Genomic DNA, 17,286 nt, shown 5'->3' with positions numbered 1-17,286 from the left:
TTGGGCCTCTACTGCTCACCTGGTCATTTATGTGCTGACTTTGACTGACTGACTTTGTCACAACAGCTTTGCCAAGTTGAGGATACCCACCTCTATATTTTGATTGGGAAAACGGAACAGAATGGGGTGGTTGGGTGGGGGCAGGAGAATTTGCCCAAGTTCACAAAGTAGTTGGTGGCAGAGCAGGAATCTAACTCAGGTTTGTGCAACTCTGTATCTCATATTCCTTCTACTCTGCAGTCCTGTCTCTCTTGTGAAGAGCAAATAGCAAAGTATTACACAATTTCCAACATTTATTTCTGAAATGCTAGAGGCTGGAAGCCCTCGGTAGAAACCTGATGTCCTCCATGGATCACGGGCATGCTCTTCTCATCACTGTACCAATAAACACAGAATATGGTGGAACTTGATTTAAAATCTTGAGCTGACTTTGTTCTGCTTTAGTTTTATCACCTTTAAAATAGGGATATTAATACATATTGAGCATTTCTATTATGATAATTAAGTATCTTGCCAATCACAGACACTTTGCACAAAAATTCCCTTCTTTGTTTCCTAGGACACAATTGCTCCTTACCTCACTTAAGTTCTTTAAGCTTATCTGTCTGCAAGGAAAAGAAATATGGTGTTACATAAAATATAGTTCATAATGATCAAGATAAAATCATTCTGAGTCCTTAAAAACTCTTTGATTACATTTTCATTGCCAAATTAATAGCCCATAGTCCAGTGTGATATTTATCACTGTTCTATAAAATTAAAGCCAGTTTATTTTTCTCATAATTTTCTAAGCAAAAGAAGAAGTTATGAGCCAATATAAAAAAAAAAGGTGGTGACAGAAAGGACATGAATAAACTTGCTTCTCACTTTAGGAGAATTTAAATAACATCATCATTTCTCCTGACATTTGGTTTTCCATGTCAAGTTTCATTAGCACAGAAGGACCTGCTATTATTACCTTCATTTTAAAGCTCTTCATTTTTTGCTTTGAGGGAGTACAAAGGGTTTGAAATGTGAAGTTGTGGTACAGCTGGACCCCAGGAAGGCATGCATGAGAGAAAGGATGCTGATAATTAAAGGAGATCTGAGACAGGAGAAACACGAAACTGCATGATAGGAAAAGAATTCAACATGGCATTTGATAAAGTGGACATCAGACCATCGGAGGGGTCTCAGAAGAAACTCCGAGCCCTTCATTTATATTGACAATTGAGTCAATTAGCCTCACTAAATCTCATTTTTCTCATCTACAAAGTGGCACAGGGATATTCATCTTAGAGGGTTATTGTGACGATTGCTAGAGATAGAAAGGAAAATGTTGGGCGTCCAGTGGGCACTATTGTTAGAATGTGGGCAAAGCCAGATGAGGAGGTTATGAAGGGAGTTGGGTGGGTGATGTGCACATCTGTCTACCTAGGTCTGTCTGTGAAAAGACTGGAACTGAAGAGATGCCAGATTAAGGCTGTGACACCAATCCTAGCAGAAGCCTGTTGATCTAGAGTTATAAAGGTCTATCTGTAACAGGTAAGATGATCCCAGCAGCACACTGCACTCAGATGCTATACCGTGGTCTCAGATCTCCAAGCAAGAAGCAAGTGTACTGAGGTCCCACGTTCTTTAACCTGTTTCATCAGTCCATCTGAGATAACACAACTTCACCCTGCCTCCTCCTTTTAACGGGGCAAGTGGAAGATAAAGAGGAACAATTAGAAGTAATAAAGTAGAACAGACATTCATAATATTAATTCTTTAGGGGTTAAATTGAGGCTAATCTCAGTGTTTTTAATGTTTAAGAAACTCTGGCGTCTTAGGAATACTGATAGATTGGCCATGTGGCTTCAATTTAAAAGGCGTGATTGATTTTAGACTTGTGATTTTAAGTTAATAAGAGTCAAGCTATGTTCAACTCTATTTGCAAACCATTCAAACTGTTTAAGAGAACTTGAATTTTGCTATATTTATATATTAACTTTATTAGATTTATAAAAATGAAATGTTAAAGTTTTGCTTGTTAGGGTTTAAACCTGCCCTGTCAGCATTAAGAGTACTTAAAAAATCAATTACATTTAGTGAATAAAGGTATTTCAAATGTTTAAGGAGATTTAACTGAGTTCCTAAATGTCTTATGTCTTAACCTATGTAATGTAACAAGCAGAGTGACTGTCTCTCTGTTCAGGTAAAAGCACTCCACTTGTGAATCAAGCAATATACTTTATAGATGGAAATTTGAGGCTTCAGGGACGTTAGCCTTTGGAATTCGTAACTTTAAAAAGTTGGATTATTAAGTGAGAACCCAAGTGATTTTAAGAAGTCCGTTCTGTGCACGACAGCGGTCCTTGGGCCTTGAAATGCCTGTGGTGACAAGACGCCCACGAGCTGGTTGCTCCCCTCACATGTAAAAGGGAGGCCTCAGGCTTTAGGGGGTCTCTTCAATGAAATTTATGAAGACAGGGAGACCTGCACAAAGTGACGGAATGGTGGAGCAGGGTGGACTCTGGCCTCCTTCCCCAGCACCACCCTTCCTCTCTGAGAGCACCTTTCCATTCATAAGTCTCCCCATGATCGGCTGCTGGAGACGGCCAGTGACTAAAACATGGTCATTGATTACATAGAATAAGTTTTCCACATCCTTTCCTGTGCAAAGTACGTGCTCAGTGTGCATTTGAGGATAATGCCTTGCACTCTAAAAATAGACCTTCCTGAGCCTCTCTTAGTTTTTGGCTTAGTTTCAAATGAATTGGATTTGAGTCCTTGCTGTGTCATCTCTGAGTGCCATCTCACTCAATAAGTGAAATTTCCTCTCCGAGGCTTCATTTTCCCACCTGTAAAATGGGTAAATGCAGACAGAAATGAGGAGGATTGATTAAGGTTCTCATGAAATAATATATGTGAAAGCTATTTGGAAAAAGTAACACCTTACATCTGCAGAACACTTTTAACAGTCACACCCTCTTTTAACTTAAACTTTTTATTCTGACATAATTGTAGGTCTCATGCAGTGGTAGGAAATAATACAGAGGCAGCCCATGTGCCCTTAACCCAGTTTCCCGCAAAGGCAACATCTTGCAAAACTATGATGATAATAAAGTTTACACTTTAAAGTCAATAGTTTCCATTCATGAATGTGAATTTGTATATCTTCTCTGGAATCCATACTTTCTCTCTTTTTATGGTTTCTTGATATGTATAATGGTTTTTTCCACCACCCAAATCATCAGGATATGCATTTTTGCCACTAAGGTTGCTTGAACTGATGCAGTGTCAGCATTACTAGTTGAAAAGGTAAAACCATAGTTAGGCAAATGAGTGTTGTGTTGGTAAAATATCACACACTTTATTTAAATTTTGGCTGATCCTGCACCTCGGGCCACTGAATTTGCTGAAGTTTAAAGGAAATTTCATGGCTCAATGACCAGTCTGCAGTTCTGTGTCCTCATCAGAAAATTAAGGTTTGTAGCATTGCTTTTTGCACAGCGCTGAAGACTCTAAAGTGGGCCATGTGTAGCTAGACCTACAGCAAATGATGATTACTCTCGTGATTTCTCAGGGTGAGTTTTATTTGGTGCATGGACCGTGGTATTCAAATTACGATGGATACATAGTTGGAAACTTGTTTTTTTCTTCTTTCTAATTATGTCAAGGAGAGAGTTTGCATGTGGCGGTTAGTATATCCTAAACATCACTCTAACTTTACTTTTCTTCCCTTTTAACAGAGAAAACCTCCCCCAGGCTGAAAGTTTTGCTCTGAAATCATGTTGTGGTTATTTATGGTGATGATATATTTCCCTTTTAAATACATCTATTTAAGTTAAAAAAAAAAAAAAGCTGAGCAAAATATATAAAGTACATCCTAATAATGACCCATAAGTGGTTGAGAATGTCTAACCAACATTCCCCAAACATCAACGTTCTCTCCTAGTTTCAAGTTGTCAATGAATGTTCTAAATGGCGTTTTCCTTAACTAAAGTGCTTCAATTCAGCAATTGTTTTGTGAAGCCAAGACTTAGCTATAAAATAGAGAAGGGCAGAGCTGGCAGAGACCAATGGGGGCTGAAACACAATAGCGGGGACCACCACTGTCACCCACGGTGAGCACGGCCAATTGTCAGGCTGCAGCTGTCTTCACTGATGCAGTTGATCCCTGGACGTAAATCACAGCCTCCCAGGGAGGGCGATTCATCGCAGGGGCCTAGGGAGCAGCTGTTAGGAAGGCAGCGGGCACTATTCTTTCTGCGTTGGCCAAAGAAGCTCAGATCTCCAATCTTCCTTCTGTTCTTATGGAAAGTGAGCCTTACAGCAGCCTCACATGGTCATTCACATGTGGTCATTAGTAATGGCCATCTGACTACCTAGATGGGCCCAACTAAAAATGAATTGAAACCTCTCTTAAAGCAAAGCTCTCGGTTTCTTCGTTTGCAAATATTTTCTCCCACTCTGTGGGTTGTCTTTTTGTTTTGTTTATGGTTTCCTTTGTTGTGCAAAAGCTTTTAAGTTTAATTAGATCCCATTTTTAAAATTTTTGTTTCTATTTTCATTACTCTAGCAGGTGGATTAATCTCCAACATATACAAACAACTCATGCGCTCAATAACAAAAAAAACAGACAACCCAATCAAAAAAATGGGTGGAAGATCTAAACAGACATTTCTCCAAAGAAGACATACACATGGCCATAAGGCACATGAAAAGATGCTCAACATCACTTATCATTAGAGAAATGCAAATCAAAACTACAATGAGGTATCACCTCACACCAGTCAGAATGGCATCATGAAGATATGTACAAACAATAAATGCTGTAGAGGGTGTGGAGAAAAGGGAACCCTTCTACACTGTTGGTAGGAGTGTAAATTGGTACAGCTACTATGTAGAACAGTAAGGAGGTTCCTTATAAACGCTAAAAATAGAGCTACCATATGACCCAGCAATCCCACTCCTGGGCATATTCCCAGAGAAAATCATAATTCGAAAAGACACATGCACCCCAATGTTCATTGCAGCACTATTTACAATAGCCAGGACATGGAAGCAACCTAAATGTCCATTGACAGAGGAATGGCTAGAGACGATGTGGTACATATATACAGTGGACTATCACTCAGCCATTAAAAACAACGAATTAATGCCATTGGAAGCAACGTGGATGGGTCTAGAGATGGTCATACTGAGTGAAGTAAGTCAGACAGAGAAAGACAAATATCATATGATATTGCTTATATGTGGAATCTAAAAAACATGGTGCAAATGAACTTATTTACAAAACAAAAATAGAGTCACAGATGTAGAAAACCATCTTATGGTTACCGGGGGGGGAGGGGAAGGGGGATAAATTAGGAGCTTGGGATTGACATATATACACTACTGTATATAAAATATATAACGAATAAGGACCTATTGTATAGCACAGGGAACTCTACTCAATACTCTGTAATGATCTATATGGGAAAAGCATCTAAAAAAAAGAGTGGCTATAGGTATATGTATAACTGATTCACTTTGCTGTACAGCAGAAACCAACACAACATTGTAAATAAATTATATGCCAATAAAAATTAAACAATAAAATAAAATAGAATAAAGCAAAGCTCTCTTAGTCCTCATGGCATTGCCAATGTCTTGCACTGGGCTTTGCATGTTTTTGCCCTCTCAACAGTCATATACCAACCCTATAACTTTGACCAAGTCACCTAACTTCTCTGAATCTTAATGATATTTTGTGCCCAGTGGGTAGGGAAGTGATTTTTACCAGGTTCTTATTATATGCCTCTACTGGGCCGGGCTCTTTGGCCTTTCCAAGCCTTAGAAAATTATACTTTATTGGGCTGCAGAAAGGATTCAATGAGATGAAATATAACTATCCTCTGGTGAAGAGACCTAGCACAGCTCTCATCACATCTAAGAATGATTAAACACTGTAAACTACAACTAGAGACACTGCAAAGTTACAAAACACGAAAGTAGAAAGATTCCAACGCCCCTGACATGGCTGACAATAGGCTGGTGTGATCCAGACAGCAGAGGGGCTCATCTGGAGATCAGGAGAGTATTATTTTAGACATTAGAAGCTTGGACACAGACAGGTAAGGCCTAAGCACCTTCGGAGCTTGAGTGGCAGAAATATCCGTAGAATCTGGGTCCCTCTGGGTTCCTAGCCCTGGCTGTACATCAGACTCATCTGGGGAGCTTTGAAAAATACTAATGCCCTCTAGTGATGCTCTCAATTAAAACAGATCCTGGAGACCAGAACTTTTTCAAAAGTTTACCTAATTATTTTAATGTAAAGCCAGGATGAGAAACATTGCCCTAGAATCTGTAGCTTCTATTTCAAGAAAAAATCGGGTTATGGGTGCCTAATTCTGTCGGGTACAGATGGGAGATGCTGTTTAAGTGTTTTTCTTTCTTCTTTCCTATGCTGTGACAGATATTATCCTAGTACTTTAGAAAAATCACATACCTCCTCACCACAATTCTGTCTCATGGGGACGGTTATTTTCTTTTTACCAATAAAGAAAGCAGGACTCAGAACTGTTTAAGAGCTTCCTCAAGTTTTACAGCCAGAAGTGGCTCAACAGGGATCCAAACCCCGTCCTGCTGGGTTCCCACATCCTATTCTTTCCAATGTAAAGAAACAGAAAGAAAATAAAAATCCTCTCTTCTCCACACTAAACAACCTCATCATCTTTGATCTTTATTCATCCTATTTTCTATCTCCTTCTCTGAGTTTGGGCCAGTTCTTGTCATATCAGACGACTTGGTCAGGAGTTTTAGGGACAATGCATTTCACGTTTCCGATTCTGATGATGTTCTATTACTGTTGTTGTTTCCAAGACTCTCGTTCTTTGAAAACAGAAATCAAAAGAGAGCAAATCTGGTGACTCTTGGTCTGGCTCAGACCCTCTGGAAACTGCCCTGCGGGGTTCTAGGACATATGCATACTGCAATGAGTTAGCCCCTCCTTTTGGGGTCAAAGGGACAGACTTCTTTCCAAATATATTATATGCGGTGGCAAAGGCACCAATAGAAAATGGCTCAAGGTAGTAACTGTAACACATGTTGGTAATAAATGTGTGCTAGGCCGGTACTGATAAGCACTTGATAGAAATCATCTTATTTAATTCTCACATTAGCCCAGGAGGTAGGCAGTAGGCATAATTCTTAACCTCACTTTACGGCTGAGAAGAGCCTTGGGCTTAGAGAAGCGCGTCATTTGCCTTGGGGCAGAGTTTCCCAACCTCTGCCCCACTGACCTTTTGGGCCTCATTACTCTTTGTTCTGGGGGAGTTCGACACACTGCAGGATGTTTGGCAGCGTTCCTGGCCTCTACCCACTAGATGCATCCCCAGCACCCAAAATGTCACAACAGAATGTCCCCAGACACTACGAACTCCCCTGGGAGCAAAGGCATTCCTCCCCCCGCCCCACCCCAGTTAAGAACCACTGCCCTTCCTCTGCCGGTTTATAAGAAGGAGACCCTACGTTTCGAGAAGAGATGGGGACAGAGGAGAGAGGAAATTGCACGAGGAAGAGCAGGAGAGGTGTCTGCATGGAAGATGTATGCTTGTGTGGGCTTGTAAAGGACAGAAAGGGAAGAGGCATTTGCCGGAAGAACTAAGGGGGAAATGGCATTTTCGGCTCTTTTACGTTCCGCCATCAGAACCAGTGATGAAAGGGTTTTCCACAGAAGTGCAAAATGTGCCTGATATTTTGAATTTCCGTATATGCACGAGAAATGCTCCCTGGTGAAATAGTGCCCTGCACCTCACCGGCTGATCCAAGCTTTGCAGTCAGAAAGCAGCACTCTCTGTGCAGCAACACGAGGGAAATGCCAGCCTCTGTTCTGACTTCTCAAATAAGGTAATTTGGGAAATCTAAACTCTCTCGGGGAAAAGAAAAAGAGGTCTTTTCGTGTTTGTGACATTTTTTGATCGGAGCTGGCTGCTTGGCTGCCCGGTGCCCCATACATTTGGGAGCGGGGCTCTGGCATCAGTACTTAATACCAGAGGGTTGGATTTTTCATATTTATTTGTCAAGAAGGCAGTCGGGTTTGTTTGTTTGTTTGGTTTTGCGGTACGCGGGACCGGGGCACGAACCCGCGTCCCCTGCATCGGGAGACGGATTCCCAGCCACTGCGCCACCAGGGAAGCCCGCAATCATGTTTTTGACAAATGGGTTTTCGCGTGCGCGGTTATCCTTCTCCAGCCTGGGAGATGGGAAGCTGGGGGCCGATATTGGTCCTCAAACAGTCTGAACCCCTTTCAGTTCCGGCAATGATAACATTTTCTTTAATAACTAATTCACATCGTAAGTGAGCCGTTCTTCCAGTAACTGATTTTATTACAGAGAAGGTGTATTTTCCATTAAGGAGTCAAACTACTTTCCCTCAGGGTATGGGATGGCTCTCCCCACCACGTTGGGGAGCCCATTTAGAGAGGTGACTGGTTTGGTTATTGTTGCCGCCTCCCCCCTGCCCACCCGTCCCCTGGTCATCTCACCACCAGCAACAGCAAGCCTCTCACCTGGACCCTCTCTGGACTTCGGGAAAGGTGTACCTCGGAGGGAAGAGTGGCCTGCTCGCCGGCTCAGGGGGCAGGGGCTGGTACTTCTTTGGAAGAGTGATGGGCGGCCTGTGTGAAGAGTCACAGTGGGGACCTGAGAAGGTTTGCTGCACAGATGGCTCCTCAGACCTGGAATTCACACAGCCCTGGCCGCTGTGCCCTCAGCTTTGGGCTGGAAACATCAGTTTTGGGGGGCTGGCGGCTCTCTACAGGGAGCTTCGAATGTCAGAATACTCATTCTTCTAACCAGCCTAAATCTCTCTCCTTGCAACTTGCCCTTTGGTCTGGTTCAATTGTTTAGAGTGTTATGTACTTTTCTATAGGGTGTCATAGCTTTATCAATCTGCCATCTGTTGAAGGTTTAGGAGGCCTGGAGTAAAAATATGATTACAGCCTTTCCTTTGCCCCAAACTAGAGGACATGGGCTTTTGAATCTCCCCAAAGAAATAGGACAATGTTCCAAAGTCAATGGGTGCCTCACTCACCCATTTATTCACCCAGGCCCTCACTCATTCACAAAGTGTATCGGGCACTGTTGGTAGATGCTGGAGATGCAGAAAGGAAAAAGACACAGTCCTTGGCTCAAGATGCTTCCCTCTGGGAGGGCAGAGACAGAAGTGGTGAGAAGATGACCAGTCAGGGAAACAAGTGCTGTGATGGAGGTCCTCACGGGCCCAAGCAGAACAACAGAGTGACTGACTCAGAGCCTAAGAAATCAAGTCTGTTGCTTTTGCCTCCATATATATAACTATAATAATATTTGCATTTGTATATGTATTATATATAAAAATATATATATATATATACTTATATGATTATATACTTATGTACTGTAGGTCCCTTGAAGGCATTTCCCAGTGCCAGGACCCTCTGGCAGATTTCTGTACTAAAAAGAAGGAGAGATTTCTGTACAAAACAAAGGGAAAGAAACAGGAAGCAGGGAAGCAAGGCATTCATTAATGATCGATAAGTGGAGGTATATTGAATAGATGACTGTGAATGAATGAATGAATGATTAAATGGATGAATGAGGCTTATTTAATCTTGTTCATTGACCAGCTCATTAGTTTTCAGTGTCAGATGTTTGTGTTTCTCTTTCTCAAATTATAGAACTAATCATTTAAGCATATAGCAAAACAAAGTTCTGTTTTCAGTGTCTTACCGAGGAGGTGGTAAAGGAGTCTGCAAAAGGAAAGAGAATCAGAAATTAAAGTTCTGGTTCTTTGAGCAGAACTAAATGGTTAGTGATTTTTTGGTTTACAAGTAGAAATGACAAATCCCAACCAAACTTCTAGGATATACATTTCAAGTGCCATCTAAGCTTTCACATTGTCCGTATTCCTATGCGTCTAAAACAAAGGGTGGGTAACAAATGCATTTCAATGCTTTTTCTTACCTTGTTTCCCTTTGTGGGTTTGTCTCCTAAAACATAAGAAGGAACATCAGTGAGTTTATGGAAAATGTCAACAAGCTATTTTCACATATGTTTAAATGGAAATCATTCCCCTTTGAATAATTTTGGTGATAACGCCAATGAACATTTGTTGAGATCTTATTAGATACCCAGCACCATGCAAAATATTTTAGTTATGTGATCTCATTCAATCCTTGCCTTTGTTCTGGATGCAGAAACTGGGGTGTGGGGAAGTTAAGTACCTCACCTCCAGTCCCCCAGTTAGTAAATGGTAGAATGAAGATTTCATGGCATGTGGTGCGACCCCTAAGTTCCTCTCTTAACCATTAACTCTTGATTAACATTCTTTTATATGTACAGTCATCTTATTAATTCAAGTCCCTGCCTCACACCTTCATCGGACATTTCCAAGCAGAGGAAAATAGCATCACGAAATTTTCCAGATGGAAGGGTTTTCTAAGGCCCCAGAAAACAACTGTTTTATTTTACGAATGATAAAATTAAGGACAAACTAGGTAGGACAATTGCCCAAGACCACCCAACCCTAGAACAGCCTGAACGAGGCCCGGAAAGGATTTTCCCAACTTCTAGGCAGTTTTATTTCCACAATTCAGTTCTACTCAAAGACAATTATTGAGCTGCTGCTCTGAACTGTGCACAGGACCAGGCACTAGGGATAAAAAAGACAAATACAACACGATCCTTCCCCTCAAGGTGTTTACAGTTGTTCTGTTTATAAGCCAAGTTCCAGGTTCTGGGGACATAATTGGGAAGGTGAGAGGCACTGTCCCTGCTGCCATAGGGCTTATAACTAAGAGGGTAGACATGCACTGAAAGCACTATTAAAATCGTGATGATAATTTCAAGAAGAGAAGGGCATGGTATGGAATGGACACACAGGAGACTTAAGTTAGTCTGAGGTGTCAGACTAACAGGGCTAGGTGTCTTTGAGGAAGCAATGCTCACTTATCTGTAAAAATGGATGTGACCTAATAAATGCTGCTTTATAGGGGGTGGGAGGAATCAGTGAGACAATGTCTGTATCTTATTGTGGGAGACTTAAAACTCAACTGAGGGGCTTCCCTGGTGGCGCAGTGGCTGAGAATCCGCCTGCCGATGCCGGGGACACGGGTTCGTGCCCCGGTCCGGGAGGATCCCACATGCCGCGGAGGGGCTGGGCCCGTGAGCCGTGGCCGCTGAGCCTGGGCGTCCGGAGCCTGTGCTCCGCAACGGGAGAGGCCACAACGGTGAGAGGCCCGCGTACCGGAAAAAAAACAAAAAAAAACCCTCAACTGAGCACTGGCTGAGCCTCCTTTCCTTATTTGTGAGACAACAAGGTTGGATTAAATCTGTGTTTTTTCACTTTGCTATGAAGAGTCCGTTGTGGTCCCCCTGGGGACTCCCAAGAAAACTGCAGGACTGCAGGACGGGGCGGCTGGTTTGTGGTTCATCACCCCATGTCACTGGCGGGACTCCACCCCCACTCACTTCCCACCGGATCTCCTCGTAACGATTTCTTTTGGGGAAAGGTCCAGCTGGCCCAAAACAGCACAACACAGCACATACTGGTCTGGATGATTTTAAGGGTTCTTCCAGGTCTAAAAATAACTACGTCGTTGAACAAAATTACCATTCTCCCTATTTTGTTTTTGCAAAACACTTTTAAACAGATAGGATAGACTTCTCTGCATGAATTCAAACACTGATAGAAGCCATGAATCGTAGATGTTCCAGGCATTGTAAAATCACAAAATATGACCCAGCACGTATTTCAACAACTGTGGCCACCTGGTTAATGTTAGATCTTTGGCTGTTTCAATGATATTACTAAAAAACTTAGGCCACAGGATGCTTCTTTAAGGCATGACATTAGAAAACGCAAAACTAACTTGCCCTCATTTTATTGTGCATTGGCTTCAGCCGTAGAGCTCCCTGGGGAGCTACCTTACAGCTTATGCTGATGACCTTCCCTGTGAAGCTAGATGTCGGCTGTCTAAGACATCTTTCTTCATAGCTACCACTATAACTATCGGGGATCAATTCAATTCATTGGAAAAAAAATTCAATAAAAAGACTGAGCATCTGCAATTCAATAGGAACGTTCCATTTATGGCTTCAGACATATGTATCCCATTTGCTTCAGTGACTGTGAGTTTAGAAAAGGACATCTATCTTGCTTTTATTCATTTACTTATCATTGAGCCCGTAGTGTATGTCAGGCATGGATTCATTTTTAATACATGTATTGATGTAGGTTTTGGGGAATATAATGTCAAAAAAAGTTGCTATTCTCATGTAAACTTACATTCCAGTGGTAGGAGATAGAAAAGAAGTAAACAAAAGCATATGATGTCAGGTGATGACAGGTGTTACAAAGAAAAATGAAGTAGGGTGAGTGAGAGATGGCGGACGGGGCTACTATTTTTCAGACAGACCCCAGAAGGCCTTTGTGGATAGGTGACGAGAACAGAGGCTTGAAGAAAGTGAGGGAACACACCATATGAATACCTGGCCAAGAGTATCACTGACGGGGGGAGAAGCAAGTGCAAAGGCTCAGAGGTGGGATGAGAACAAAGGGGGCAGTACTGTCCCAGCGGTGCTGGTGGAGGTGGAGGAGTGTCCAGATCACACAGGGTCTTGTAGGCTGTGGTGAGAACTTTGCCTTAACGGTGGTGCATCTTTTCCCTACACCGTCCGTGAGTCATGTGCCTTCATTACAACGTAAGGTTTTCCCTGGCATCAGTTAGTATCCCCCTCATTTAAAAACTGTGTGTAGGGACTTCCCTGGTGGCGCAGCGGTTAAGAATCCACCTGCCAATGCAGGGGACACTGGTTTGATCCCTGGTCTAGGAAGATCTCACATGCCATGGAGCAACTAAGCCCGGGTGCCACAACTACTGAGCCTGTGCTCTAGAGCCTGTGAGCCACAACTACTGAGCCCACGCGCCCTAGAGCCCTCGCACTGCAACAAGAAAAGCAATGAGAAGTCTGCGCACCTCAATGAAGAGTAGCCCCTGCTCGCTGCAACTAGAGAAAGCCTGCACGCAGCAATGAAGACCCAACATAGCCAAAAATTAGATTAAAAATTAGTTAAAAAATAATGTGTGTATGCAGGACTACCACATGGTATAATAATTCCACTCCTGGGTATATACTCAAAGAGAAATGCAAACATACATCTATACAAAAACTTGTACATGAATTTTCATAACAGCAGTATTCATAAAAGTCAAAAGGTAAAAACCACCCAAATGTCCATCAACTGATGAAAGAATAAACAGAATGATGAAAGAATAAACAAGTATGTCTGTACTATGGAACGTTATTTGTCAGTAAAAAGGAATAAAGTACTGATACATGTTACAACATAGATGAACTTCTAAAACATTATGCTCAATGAAGGAAGTCGAAAGACTACATGTTGTATGAGTTCATTTATATTTTAAAAATCTAGAATGGGCAAATCCACAGAGATGGGAAGTATATTAGTGGTTTCTTGGGGAAGGGCAAGGGTTGAGGAGCAACTTCTAATGGATACAGGCTTTCTTTTTCAGTGATAAAATTTTCTAAACTTAGATTGTGGTGATAGTTGCAGGATTCTATGAATATACTAAAGTCATTGAATTGTACATTTTAAATTAGTGAATTTTATAGTATGTGCACTGTATCTCAATAAAGATGTTAAAAAAATTTTTTTAAATGTGTTTCTGATATTATATGCAATATCAAAAATCCTGAGGGCTTCGGCTATGTCAAATATATCTAACAGCAGTAATTTATGCCATGAGCTTCTATTTATTGCTTAGATAACTGAAACGTTATAGACTAAGAGGTAGAAACGAACTTCAGGGACTCCACGAGGGAGAAAACTAGATCAAACAGGTGAAATAACTTGTCATACTGTCATACAGATTTGATAATAATTCAGATAAAATTCAACCATATTTTTTTGCGGGGGTGGGGCTTGTTCAAGAAAGTAATAACAACTCAGGTATTTGACATACTGGAAGAGGATGAGATTTGGAGCTGAGTTTCTTGAGTTTGAACCTTGATTCTGCTACTACTATGGGTAGGTTCATGGCAGGATCTCAATAAATATTAATGAAATAAACAAATGGATTGAGGAACGGTTGCGATTTCTCATCTGGAAAAGTGAGACATGGTTACTCATACTTCATGGGACTTCGTATGTGGAATAAATGAATTGATGAAGTTCACGTGATGGCTTTGAATGCATCCCCGCTGTAACTAGTATTATTGTGTAATGGAAGATTAGAGGGAAAATGGCAATCGACCCTCCTGAGGAGGTACACAAATACCCAAAATGCTATGAAAAATTCCCTGTCCCATCAGAAGACCCAAACAGTTGTTATTCGAGATAGTTCGCATCTTGACATTCAATCAAGCAGTTTTCACTAGGAGGAGGCTGGCATGCTCGCCATCTGTTGGCTGCATGTGTAATTAGCACCATCTGCCGAGACTGTGTCCTTATTTTGCTCTTCAGTCTGCAGCAAGACAGTTTTCACTTCTGTTGAAAAATGTATTGCTTCTTGGGAGATAATATAGTGAGCTGAACACAGCATTGCTGTAGAATCTATTACCCCCATAACTTGTTAGGGTGAAGTCACGAACAAGTTCTCAACCTCAGAGGGTTCTGTGAAGTTATTAAAGTATCGCGAGACCTGCATGTGGCATTTCGGGGTGGGGGTGGGGGGCTGGGAGGGGTACTGGTGCCCTCTTACAGGAGCTCGTTGTTAAATTTTCAAGATTTTGCAATGCAGGTGTTAAACACGGCCATTATTTAAAAATTAATTATGTAAATGTACACTTAAGTTATTTCAAAAACAAAGGTAGCATCTGCTCAAAACTCATGACTTCCTAGTTATTCTACCACATTTATCTATGCTGTTGAAGTTATTTACCTCTATTGTGTCTATGATGGAAATACTAAAAAATGGTATCTCTTCCCAACTACCTGTTCAATGATCAGGTTGGTGGCTTGAAATCTGCTGTAGGGGAAGTATTTACACCATGGAAATTGGCAAATGCTGCAAATTAGGGTTTGATTTATTGTTTTACTGCTTGTCTAGACTTAAAGAGATGGAGAAAATGTTGACAAAGCAAATTAAATATAAAAGTGTGTTGTGTCTGTACGTTGTCCCATTACATTGTAAAAAGAAGAAAATTGAGGAAATATACTTCTGATATTGAAAAACTACCATCTGACTCAGCTAAGAAGCTGTTCATGTAATTACGTCAATTGCAGTCATCGTTTGGCTGCAGATACAAGAGTTTGGAAAAAATCAGCGAAAGCACTCTGTGAAAATCAATTGGCTATATAAAATTTATGATAGAGTGTTGTATATTTTACTATTATTTTAAAACTGTGTGCTATATACATCCTTTTATCAGTAAAATTTATAACAGGTCTATATACGCATGTATGTACATACTATTTTTTTGAGATGCAATATTTTCTTTAGTATGTCTGTGGTGAGCATAATTACTTTTTTAAAAAATAAAGACTATTTTTTAGAGCAGTTTTAAGTTTACAACAGAGTGGGAAGGAAGGTACAGAGATTTCCAATTTATCACCTGCTCCCACACATGCATAACCTCCCCCATTATCAACATCACTCACCAAAATGTTACATTTTTTACCAAGGATGAAGCTACATGGATACATCATAATCACCCAAACACCATAGTTTACCTAAGGGCTCACTCTTGGTGTGCATTCTATGGGTTTGGACAAATGTATAATGTACTCATCATTATAATATCATACAGAGTATTTTCACTGAAAATCTTCTGTGCTCTATGTATTTATCGCTCTCCCCAACTCAGACTCTTGGCAATCACTGAATTTTTTACTGCCACCATAGTTTTGCCTTTTCCAGAATGTCATATAGTTGGAATCACATAATATGTAGCCTTTTCAGATTGGCTTTTGTCACTTGGTAATATGCATTTATGGTTCCCCCATGTATTTTTGTGTTTTGATAGCTCATTTCTTTTTAGCACTGAATAATATTCCACAGTGGAATGTCTGGATTGTACCACAGTTTATTTATTCATTCACCTACTGAAGGACATCTTGGTTGCTTTCAAGTTTTTGGTAATCATGAATAAAGCTGCCATAAACATCTGTGTGTAGGTTTTTGTGTGGACATAAAATTTCAATTCCTTTGGTAAATGCCAAGGAGTGTGATTGCTGGATCACATGGTAAGAGTATGTTCAGTTTTGTAGGAAACTGCCAATCTGTCTTCCAAAGTGGCTGTACTATTTTGCATTCCCACCAGCAGTGTATGAGAGTTCCTGTTGCTCCACATCCTCACCAGCATTTGCTGTTATCAGTGTTTTGATCTGGGCCATTCTAATAGATGGATGGGGTATCTCATTATTGTTTCAATTTACATTTCCCTGGTGACATATGATGTGGAGCATGTTTTCATATGCTTATTTGCCACCTGTATGTCTTCTTTGGTGAGGTCTCTGTTGAGGTCTTTGACACTTTTTTTTTTTTTTTTTTTTCATTGGGCTGTTTGTTTTCTTATTGTTGAGCTTTGAGAGTTCTTTGTATATTTTGGAGAATAGTGTTTTATCAGATGTGTCATTTGCAAATATTTTCTCTCAGTCTGTGGCTTGTCTTTTTATTCCCTTATATTGTCTTTTGCAGAGCAGAAGTTTAAAAATTTTAACCAAGTTCAGCTTATCAATCATAGATCATGTCTTTGGTGTTGTAACTAAAAAGGCATCACCATACCCAAGGTTATCTAGGTTTTCTATGCTACCTCCTGTGAGTTTTATAGTTTTGATTTTTAATTTAGGTCTATGATGCATTTCAAGTTAATTTTTGCAAAGAGTGTAAGATCTGAATCTAGATTTATTTTTTTGTAGGTGGATATCCAATTGTTTTAGCGCCATTTGTGGAGAAGACTACCTCTGCTCCATTGTATTGCCTTTGCTTCTTTATCAAAGGTCAGTTGACTCTCTGGGGGGTCTATTTCTGGTTTCTCTGTCCTGTTCCACTGATCTATATTTCTAGTCCTTCATTAATACCACACTGTCTTGATTACTGTGGCTTTATAGTAAGCCTTGCTGTTGAGTAGCATCAGTCCTCCAACTTTGTTCTCATACCTTTTGTTCAGAGATTTGGATATTACACATTTACCACTGCTTGTGATCTGGTTTTAGTGCTACTACTAATGTGCCATGTGACTTAGTACAAGTTGTTTGGCTTCTCTGAGCTTTGGTATCCTCATCTGTGATTTAAGAAAAGAAGACACGTAGGATCCAAGAATTTGTTTCTTGAG

The 17,286-nt window shown here is 40.7% G+C and overlaps 1 protein-coding gene across 1 annotated transcript in view; it reads right to left on the bottom strand.

The window, feature by feature from the left end:
* Positions 1-17,286, bottom strand: part of CLNK (cytokine dependent hematopoietic cell linker) — a gene marked incomplete at its 5' end in the record, with an annotated part of 155,601 nt that overhangs the window by 46,411 nt on the left and 91,904 nt on the right. The window contains 4 exon segments of the mRNA XM_024119532.1: positions 578-605; positions 8,517-8,624; positions 9,718-9,737; positions 9,952-9,977. Coding sequence (XP_023975300.1) covers positions 578-605; positions 8,517-8,624; positions 9,718-9,737; positions 9,952-9,977 — 182 coding nt within the window.

The sequence above is a fragment of the Physeter macrocephalus genome, chromosome 7, assembly GCF_002837175.3.
Source record: "Physeter macrocephalus isolate SW-GA chromosome 7, ASM283717v5, whole genome shotgun sequence".
NCBI classification, from domain to species: domain Eukaryota; kingdom Metazoa; phylum Chordata; class Mammalia; order Artiodactyla; family Physeteridae; genus Physeter; species Physeter macrocephalus.
Note: the sequence above shows the minus strand (reverse complement) of the source record. Positions and strands in the feature narration are given on the sequence as shown.